This window comes from Ctenopharyngodon idella, chromosome 22 (assembly GCF_019924925.1).
Source record: "Ctenopharyngodon idella isolate HZGC_01 chromosome 22, HZGC01, whole genome shotgun sequence".
NCBI lineage: Eukaryota > Metazoa > Chordata > Actinopteri > Cypriniformes > Xenocyprididae > Ctenopharyngodon > Ctenopharyngodon idella.
This window is the reverse complement of record NC_067241.1, coordinates 21,217,386-21,228,253: the sequence shown is the minus strand read 5'-3', so window position 1 is coordinate 21,228,253 and position 10,868 is coordinate 21,217,386. Positions and strand designations below refer to the sequence as shown.

The 10,868-nt window shown below is 38.2% G+C and overlaps 1 protein-coding gene across 1 annotated transcript; it reads left to right on the top strand.

Annotated features, from left to right (window-relative positions):
- The first annotated feature begins 19 nt into the window (after positions 1-19).
- aldh8a1 (aldehyde dehydrogenase 8 family, member A1) lies at positions 20-4,757 on the top strand. Its single transcript, XM_051879370.1, has 7 exons — positions 20-277; positions 861-1,008; positions 2,158-2,313; positions 2,396-2,545; positions 2,701-2,957; positions 3,818-3,979; positions 4,173-4,757. Exons 1-7 carry the CDS (start codon positions 140-142, stop codon positions 4,623-4,625), a joined length of 1,464 nt encoding a protein of 487 aa, XP_051735330.1. The 5' UTR covers positions 20-139; the 3' UTR covers positions 4,626-4,757.
- Positions 4,758-10,868: the final 6,111 nt, after the last annotated feature.

The window sequence follows — 10,868 nt, the reverse complement described above, 5'->3', positions numbered from 1 at the left end:
CTATAAAACCTCTCATACTTGAGTAAACAGATTGCAAAAGAGTCCAGTGAAAGCTCATCTGTAACAGCGTGCTGACTGGTGCTCAAACATCTCGGACCCTTTTGTTTGCAAAGCTGATTTTTATTCTAATTTTTCTGCAATGTCAAAAGATATTAAATATCTAGTGCTGGAAAACTATATCGGTGGGAAGTTTGTACCATGTTCCAAGCTAATAGACTCTTTCAACCCATCAACGGGAGAGGTTTATTGCAAAGTTCCAGACAGTGGACCTGAGGAGGTGAGTTTTTTCTTGATATTTCTCTTTTAATCTCAGGTTTTGTTAAATATTTGAAGATGTCACTTGTGCATGATCAACTATGCTCTGCGTCACTATAGATATACTGTTTTGAACGTTCATCTGCATGCAGATTTTGCTAGTTGAATAAGTTCTTTCTAGTGTAGTAAAAAGTGCAGTTTTACCTTTAACAAATATTTAACTACTGACACCATTATTTGGCTGAAGACACAAATTCTAAGTAAGTTCAGAATAATGTTGCTTGCAGAGTCAGGGTGGTGTACCTTTGCTCTCATATTCTCGCTGTAAACACTTTGGTCATAAAAAAAGGTTGGGAAATGCTCAAGGTCCAGTGTCTAATGATTAAGCCAAATAAGCTGGAACTCCATAAGAACTCATATGGGTCAGTGGAACAGAAGTGTATCTTTATTTTTTTAATATTATATTTTATGATCATGAACCAAAAAGATTTTTTATCAGGACATTCTAACAATGGCCAATACAAAGCAAGACATCCCCCTTCTCAATTGTGAAATGTATTGATTGACCTTTACGAGCGAGTTAACCCTTTTCTCAATGGTCATAGGTTGATGCTGCAGTGAGGGCAGCCAAAGAGGCCTTTCCTGATTGGTCAGCTAAGAGCCCAGCAGAGAGATCCAAAGTACTGAATAAACTGGCAGACCTGATAGAGGCACGACTGGAGGAGTTTGCCCAGGCTGAGTCTAAAGACCAGGGTAAAACACTAGAAACACTACAGCTTCATAGCACAGGACACAGTTAGACTAAAGAAGTTCAAAGGATTTACTACTGCACAATAGACCAAAAGTAGACAGAATTAAAGTGACTTCAATGAAACTGATATTTTTTATAGGCTAAGTCTATATACTGTGTGTGTGTATACTACTGTTCTATCTATCTATCTATTGTCTGTCTCTCTGTCATTCCATCCATCCATCCATCCATCCATCCATAAAATTTACTGGACAATATATCAGTTTGTTACTTTGTGTCACTGAACAAGTTAATTTGGTTTTATTCAGTTCTTTATAGGGCTCTTAAAGGGTTAGTTCACCCAAAAATGAAAATAATGTCATTTATTACTCATCCATGCCGTTCCACACCCGTAAGACCTTCGTTAATCTTTGGAACACAAATTAAGATATTTTTGTTTAAATCCGATGGCTCAGTGAGGCCTCCATAGCCAGAAATGACATTTCCTCTCTCAAGATCCATTAATGTACTAAAAACATATTTAAATCAGTTCATGTGAGTACAGTGGTTCAATATTAATATTATAAAGTGACGAGAATATTTTTGGTGCGGCAAAAAAACAAAATAACGACTTATATAGTGATGGCCGATTTCAAAACACTGCTTCATGAAGCTTCGGAGAGTTATGAATCAGCGTGTTGAATCAGCGGTTCAGAGCGCCAAATTCACGTGATTTCAGCAGTTTGGCGGTTTGACGCAATCCGAATCATGATTCGACACGCTGCATCATAACACTCCGAAGCTTCATGAAGCAGTGTTTTGAAATCAGCCATCACTATATAAGTCGTTATTTTGTTTTTTTGGTGCACCAAAAATATTCTTGTCGCTTTATAATATTAATATTGAACCACTGTACTCACATTAACTGATTTAAATATGTTTTTAGTGCATTAATGGATCTTGAGAGAGGAAATGTCATTGCTGGCTATGCAGGCCTCACCAAGCCATTGGATTTCAACAAAAATATCTTCATTTGCTTTCCGAAGATTAACGAAGGTCTTACGGGTGTGGAACGGCATGAGGGTGAGTAATAAATGACATTATTTTCATTTTTGGTTGAACTAACCCTTTAAAGCATGAAATGGATTCATTTCCTCTTCTCTTTTTTCCAGGGAAGACTATAACTTTTGCTCGAAATGTGGACATTCCACGATCAGCGTACAACTTCCGTTTTTTTGCTTCATCTGTCCTGCATCACACTACTGACTGCAGTCAGATGGATCACATGGGCTGTCTCAACTACACCGTACGCTGTCCTGTAGGAGTGGGTATGTGTCAGTCTGTACATACAGTACTATTACTCTCTATTGTAAACCAATAGTTTGTGTATGTTAAATTCCCTGTCTATAGCTGGTCTTATAAGCCCATGGAACCTGCCACTGTATCTGCTGACCTGGAAGATCGCTCCGGCTGTTGCTACAGGCAACACTGTGGTTGCAAAACCTAGTGAAATGACTTCAGTCACTGCCTGGATGATGTGTCAGCTATTGGAGGAAGCTGGTGAGGGATTTGTGTGTGTATTTGGGACAGATTTGTTAATTAGCCCTTCTCAGGGTACATTGCTATCTTTAGTTTTTTCTTAATACCGGCATACATTTTACATGACATCTGAATTGAGTGAATGTTTCTATTTAATACATGGTTGCATCATCTAGGCTTTCCACCCGGTGTGGTCAACATGGTCTTCGGTACGGGCCCACGAGCCGGGGATGCGTTGGTGTCTCACCCTGACGTGCCGTTGATCTCATTTACTGGGGGCACGGCTACAGCAAGACTGATAACAGAACGCAGTGCGCCGTACTGTAAGAAGCTTTCATTGGAGCTTGGCGGGAAAAACCCGGCTATTATATTTGCTGATGCTGACATGGAGCAATGCATCAGCACTACTGTACAATCCAGCTTCTCCAATCAGGTGAGCTCATGCACAGCTTGACCAATCAGGTTATATTTTTATTTAGCTTCATCAGTTACATTAATGCTTTCCGTTGGAAAAAAGAAAAGAAAAAGTATGCTGTTACTGAGCTCATCCAATCAAAATCCTGCATTGTCTACTTGCATAGTTTTTGATAATATAATATAATATAATGTAATGTAATGTAATGTAATGTAATATAATATAATAACCAATGTTATTTTAGTATTATTTGCCTTATTATAGTTTTTGATAATATTTTTAATTGGAATATAATATAATATAATATAATATAATATAATAACCAGTGTTATTTTAGTATTATTTGCCTTATTATATTTTTTAATAATATTTTTAATTGGCTTTTATGTTAAAATTGTTTTAGTTTACATTTTAAGTTTTTAACATTTCTAGTTTTGCTAATTTAGTTTTTTAAGTTTATGTTTTTCATCTAATATTTATATCCTATTTTATTTCATTTAGCGGAAAAAAAAAAAAAAGTTTTTTTAATAGTTAACTAGTTGCTGAATTAAACATGCAACATATTGGAGTAATAGGGAAATGCTGATTATACTGTCTCGAACCTTTTTTAATGGGATAACACCATGTAGTTCCATTTTCTGCCACACTGTGGCTCTCAGAATACATACATTGTTAATACGGCATTGTACATTGTTCTCACACTCTTTTTCTCTCTTTCTCTTTCTTTCTCTCGCTCAGGCCTTCACATCACGCACACACAAACACATCATCGCTGTGCTAATATTTAAAGTATTTATATATAATTAGTTTACACAGCCCAGTGATAATTGTGAGATTTACTTAAGAACTTATTTACCTCTTTTTCTCTTCTTTCTCAGGGAGAGATCTGTCTCTGTACCAGCAGAATCTTTGTTGAGCGGAGCATTTACCCAGAATTCCTCACTCGTTTCGTGGAGGCGGCTCGTCTGTGGAAAACTGGCGTGCCCTCTGACCCCTCCAACGACAACGGAGCGCTCATCAGCAGAGAGCATCTACAGAAGGTCCGATGATAATCACAAATATGTTTCTATTGATATAACACGCGCTGTTTTCAATGTTAAGTGTATGTGTGGGATTAGTAGAAGTAGATTTATAAAGAATACAGTCTTTATCTCTCTCTCTGTTCATATAAAATTATATTTCTATATTTACAATGCTTTTTAAAGCATCTAAATTGCCTGCTAACTCCTACAGGTTAAAAGTTATGTTGCTCTGGCGCTGACCGAAGGTGCACAGGTGCATTGTGGGGAGGGTGTGGACAAACTGACCCTTCCACAGCATAATGCGAATGGCTATTTCATGTTGCCCACCATCATCTCTGGAGTAAAAGACTCCTCCGCATTGATGCAGGAAGAGATTTTCGGTCCTGTAACCTGTGTGACACCCTTCGATGAAGAGGAGGAAGTGATATCACGGGCCAACGGCGTACGCTACGGCTTATCCGCCACAGTGTGGTCCCGAGATGTGGGGCGCGTACACAGGGTTGCTAGGAAACTGCAGGCCGGGTTGGTGTGGACCAACTGCTGGCTGGTCAGAGATTTAAATCTTCCATTCGGTGGCATGAAACACTCTGGCACTGGTCGAGAGGGGGGAAAAGACTCATACCACTTCTTCACAGAGGTTAAATCCATCACCATCAAACACTGACACAGGATGAAGCAATATATGCAGAGATAGTGAATCACTCTGTGATTCATGTGTTATTGTAAAATCTGTGTATATTATATAGAGGAAGCAATCAGACATAATATGATTGGGAATAAAGTTCATCAAAACATGCTTTATAGTGTTTTTGGTGATTGAATGTGGGTTAATTATTTTAGTGGTCTTAACCTGTCATATTCCTTTGACCAGTGTTAAATTTTATTGCTCGGAAGTTGGTGTTTCATAGCTTAGAGACTTAAAGGATTAGTTCACCCAAAAATGAAAATTCTGTTTATTCATTTATTTACTCTCAAGTTGTTCCAAACCTGAACAGTTTATGGGCCCCATTGTCTTCCATAGTATTTTATTATTTTATTTTTTTTCATACTATGAAAGTCAGTGGGGCCCATAAACTGTTTGGTTAACCATATTCTTCAAAATATCTTCTTTTGTGTTCAACAGAAGAAAGAAATTCATACAGGTTTGGAACAACTTGAGGGTGAGTAAATGACAATTTTTGGGGTGAACAAAAAAAGACACAAATGAATTAGATCTGTGACTTGATTGAAGACTTTGGAGTTAAAAACCTGAGAAGCAGGAGGGCTCCATTTGCTCTTTATTTCATCTCATGCTGTCTAGGAGAAACAACTGAGATATCAAAGAGATCTTATATGGGTTTTTAGATCCTTGAAACGCCATATCTGTGCAAAGGTTGGGATTAGGTCGGCAGACTCTTGTGTGTTACCTTTCCACAGCTGGGCACATGTATTAATGTCCTGTTTCCAAGAATTATCAGAGTGTGGGAAGTGACTATCTGACACATAGCACAACACACACACACACACACACACACAAACACATTTCTGCAAAAAACTGTTCTGTGCCCCAGAATGTTTCATATGAGTCAGAATTCCAGCTCAAGTGATGGACTCAAGACAGATAAAAACAGACCTTTGTGTTGTTCAAGTCTCTCTGGTCTGCAGGGTGAATCTCCAGTGCTCCAGTATACACTAACAAGCAGATGGCTTCCCACAGTCATGGAAAACCATTAGGGAATTTTAAAAATGTGATTTCCAGGCCAGGAAAAGTCATGGGAATTAATACAATCTTGAAAAGATTAATTTATATGCATTTAAATACTATTTTCTTGCTATGTTCAGCTCTAAAGTATTTAATTGGCTGTAGATTATCTCTAAAAAAAAAGTTTTGTTTAAAATAGCCTGGACTTGAAAAAGACACAGTCTACGTGTCTGTGTGGTGCAGGAAAGCACAAGCTCCGGCAGTGATATCTTGCATCTATATTGAAAGGTTTTCTCAGTTAATGAGGGGTGTGTGCACGTTTGTGTGAAAAAACTGAGGGAAACTTGTGAATGTGTTCAGTCACGTCTCTGCGTGCTCACATAGCATCCGTGCTCAAAGGGCAGAGCCCTCACTGGCAGCTTTTATTTTGACTTGACCACAGGCAATGCCCTGTACCACCCTGTGTATACACACACACACACACACACACACACACATATCTTGGTGCACATATCATTATGAGGACAATCCATAGGAGTAATGGTTTATATGCTGTACAAACTGTATATTCTATCCTCCTATACCCATCACAGAAAACTTTCTGCATTTTTACATTTTTAATAAAACATTGTTTAGTATGGTTTAAGCCATTTTAATTTTGTGGACTCAGGAAATGTCCTCATAAACCACATTTACGTTGTAATACCAGTGTAATACCCATGTTATTACACAAATTTGTGTCTAAGTCATATAAAACAAGCCATACTTATTTTTTTTAAAGTTTCAGCTTCATCTGAACAAATAACTAAACACAAATCAAGAGCTAAATCTGAAGAAGAGGTACATAAAAAGTTTTTATATTGTTAGTATTATGGTTAGTCTATAAAAAAACCAGACACCAATGGCATGTTTCCATTGAATATTCAGATAAATGTGTGTGTGTGTGTGTGTGTGTGAACAGAACAGCAGGTCATATCAGGGCAATTTTCCGTTGAGGGCCTCAATGGGTGGAGGGCATCTAATGCTCGATTAATATTGCTGCGTTGTGAGAAATATCACAAGTGTAATCAGGTTAAATAAACTTCACTCTCTCTCTGTCTCTCCCCATTCATTAATTTGTCTCTGGTGTGCGTGACCCAGGAAGAAAATGGCGGAAGATCACGTAGCTTGTCAAACTTCCTGCAAAAGAAAAAAAGTATGGAATACGTGTATGTGTGTGATTGTGTCTGTACCACCCATCCAGTCCAGCCTTCTTGCCAACAGAAGAGAGGAGAAGGGTGGGAGAGAGAAAGAGACTGCATAGAGATTGCTAATGATCACTGTAAATAGTCATTAACAGGTGTGGATGTTTTGGTGTTAGATTGTTATGTGATTTCATATCTCACAATGACTTTACATCTCAAAATTGTGACTTTATATCTCACAATATCTCTCAAAATTTGCTACTTTATTTCCCATATTCTTGGTTTTGTTTCTCACAACTGTGACTTTATATCTCACAATGTGACTATTTTAAAAATGTGACCCTGGACCACAAAACCAGTCATAAGTCGCATGGGTATATGGGTCAAGATTTTTCTTTTTTGTCAAAAATCATTAGGATATTAAGTAAAGATCATGTTCCATGAAGATATTTTGTAAATTTCCTACCATAAATATATCATAAATGGATGTTTGTGAGTGGATATGCATTGCTAAGGACTTCATTTGGACAACTTTAAAGGTGATTTTCTAAATATTTAGATTTTTTTTGCAACCTCAGATTCCAGATTTTTAAATAGTTGTATCTCAGCCAAATATTGTCGTATCCCAACAAACTGAAAGCTTATTCATTCAGCTTTCAGATGATGTATAAATCTCAATTTCAAAAAATTGACCCTTATGACTGTTTTGTGGTCCAGGGTCACAAATGATCTTATACGTCAAAATGTCTTTATATCTCAAAATTGCAACTTTATCTCTTAAAATTGTAACTTCATATCTCACAATGTGACTTTATTTCTCACGTTTTTATATATCACAATTGCGACTTTATCTCAAAATTGTGACTTTCTCACACTTTCTCAAAATTTGCTACTTCCCATAATTTTTGGCTTTTGTTTCTCACAGTGTGATTTAATATATATATATATATATATAATCCTATTAATCTTACATTTTTGGAATTTTCCTGTGGAAACAGGCTTTCTTATAGTAAAAAAATAATTATTGTTGTCACCAAATATTCATGGGGTTATCTTTAAAGCACTCTCATATTTAAATCCATCCCATCGATATTTCCCACCACAGTTAGCACAGAAATTGTGAATAAATTGTGCTGATTCCATGCTGGCCTACACATGACTCTGGACTTATGTAATTGTGTGTCTGTATTATAAAATGTAAGCTCCATGTGACACAAATGAAATGCCAAAAAATAGACAGATTTGGGTCAAACAAGTCAAGCATTAATGATTGTATATTTCAACATGTGTTTGTGAACGTATGTGGATTTAGTCCGGGCAAACATGAGCTTTTAAAATGTGTTTTTCCATAAATGCTGTGTCAGGAGACATTGTGTTTATATAAGAGAGAGGTTGACCTCCCAGTTCTGACATCCTCCTACATTTATCAGTCATATGGGGGCCGTAGTTCCCAGTCCTCCTCAGCATGACCACGGGTCTTGTGACATGCTCTGTGGTGTCGATGCTCAAATGAATCCAAGTGTTGGGTCACTTTCTGCTGACTAGTGTTTTACCATTTACCCAGATGGTCTCGCTCCATGGAAACAACACACACTACACACACAGCAACAGAAATGACAATACACACACAGACACATTTTTGTATGATGATGAAATCATGCTCAGCGTTCTTCTTTTTGTATCTGAGTTGAATTTCTAAGAAGAGAGATATATGTGAGGACACAAGGACTTTATGGAAGTAAGATATAGAAATAAGTGTTTTATTTGCCCTCATAACAGCTAGAGGAAATGTTTGGGAGATGTAAAGGGATAGTTCACCCAAAAATGACGATTCTGTCATCATTTACTCACTCTCAAGTTGTTCCAAACCCGTATGAATTTCTTTCTTCTGTTGAACATAAAGGAATATATTTTGATAATGCATATGCCCATGGAGGCCGCACAACCATGGCATCCTGAACTGCCTGCTCCGCCCTGGTCCCCTGAACGGCCGGCTCTGCCATGGTCGCCTGAGTTACCGGCTCCACCCTGGCCACCCCAGCTCCTGGAGCCACCCTGGAGGCTCCCTAACCTGCCAGCAGCGCCCTGCTCACCTGCCCGTCACCACCTCCTGCCCGCCCACCCTCCCTGGTTGGACTCTTGTTGGCGCGAGGACACGCCTTCCGGGAGGGGGGCGTTATGTCACATGCCTGTCTGTTTTGGACTCTTTGTTTGATTTCCTTTGTTTGTGTTCCTTTGTTATAAGTTCCCGCCACTCATCAGTCTCCATAGTCACCATCATTATTAGTTCATGTTTATCAGCTGTGTCTCGTTAATCACCTTCTTATCCACACTACTTAAGTTCCTGCTTTTCTGTTGTTCTTTGTCCGGTCTTGTCAGTGTTATGTCTGTGTAATGCTCTTCATGTTTGGATTTATGCCTTTGGATTTATTAGGGCCCGAGCACCGATGGTGTGAGGACCCTATTGTAATTGCTCAGTCAGTTATTCTTCTCCAAAATGAATTGCATTTTTGAGGGCCTAAACATGCTCGAAAACTCTGAAAAAATTTACATCTGATATGGGTTTCAGAATTAGGCAAAATGGCTTGATAGCACCACCTACAATTAAGTGCCCTTTGCGCTACGTTTCACGTACAAGTATGAAATTCGGTAAACACATTTAACAGCCCAATACCTACAAAAAAGTCCCTGGGTGCAAAATCTGAAAACCCAACAGGAAGTGAGATATTTTCTTTGCAAAATTTTTGCAGCTTTTGCCATTTCCAGACGTTGTACTTTAACAAACTCCTCCTAGAGCTTTAATCAGATCAACATCGTATTTGGTCAGTCTAATCTAAAGGCCTTAGTGATGTTAAATTGTGAAGATCTTGAGTTTTCACTGAAGGGTGTGTCTGTGGTGGCCTGGCAAATTCTGATGTTTCGCCATTAAAGAGGAAGTTGTTGTAACTCAGGCATACAGTATGTGATCTGCCCCAAACTTCACATGTGTGATAAGAGTCCTGGCCTAAAGACATCTATATGCCAATATTCAGTTAGTCATAGCACCACCTGCTGGCAACAGGAAATGGCATGCTTTACACTGTAATTCACTCCCAGAAACACATTTGAATATGCCATGAAGTACCAAACATGCTAGAAACACGTTAAATCATGCAACACATGGCTAAGTGCTAAAGAATGCGATTAATGCCACGAAACTGGAAGTTGTTGTAACTCAGGCATACAATGTCCGATCTGCTCCAAACAAGCAGGAAGTGTGGCATGTCGAAATGACTTTGCCATAATTCTCCTGTATTTACTCGCTTACATGCATGTCACCCATTATTCACTGTTTTCCTAAGGTCAACAGGTGGCGGTGAGCCGGGGTGCGAGGGCCCTTTCATCGCTGTTTGCAGCTTTAATTAAAGATTGTATTCTCTCTTCATCATCGTGTTTGTGTTGGACCATCTACACAGCATTGTGACATCCATTGACTTCCATAGTTTTTCTTTTCCATGGAAATCAATGGGGCCCAGCAACTGTTTGGTTACCAACATTCTTCAAAATATATTCCTTTATATTCAACAGAAGAAAGTATTTAATGCAGGTTTAGAATAACTTGAGGGTGAGTAAATGATGACAGAATTTTCATTTTTGAGTGAACTATCATGGAGTTCTCATTTATGTTTAAAGAGTTAGTTCACCAAAAAATGACATTTCTGTCATTAATTACTCACCCTCATGCCGTTCCACACCCTTAAGACCTTCATTCACCTTCGGAACATAAATTAAGATATTTTTGATGAAATCCGAGGGTATCTGATCCACACATAGGCAGCAATGTCATTGCACCTTTTGAAGTTCAGAAAGGGAGATAAAAACATTAAAATAGTCAATGTGACTACAGTGGTTCAACCTTAAAGGTCCCTTATTATGCCCATTTTACAAGATGTAATTTAAGTCTCAGGTGTTCCCAGAATGTGTCTGTGAAGTTTCAGCTTAAAATACCTCACAGATCATTTATAAATCCATGTTGTAAATACCCATTTCTGACTACAGTCAA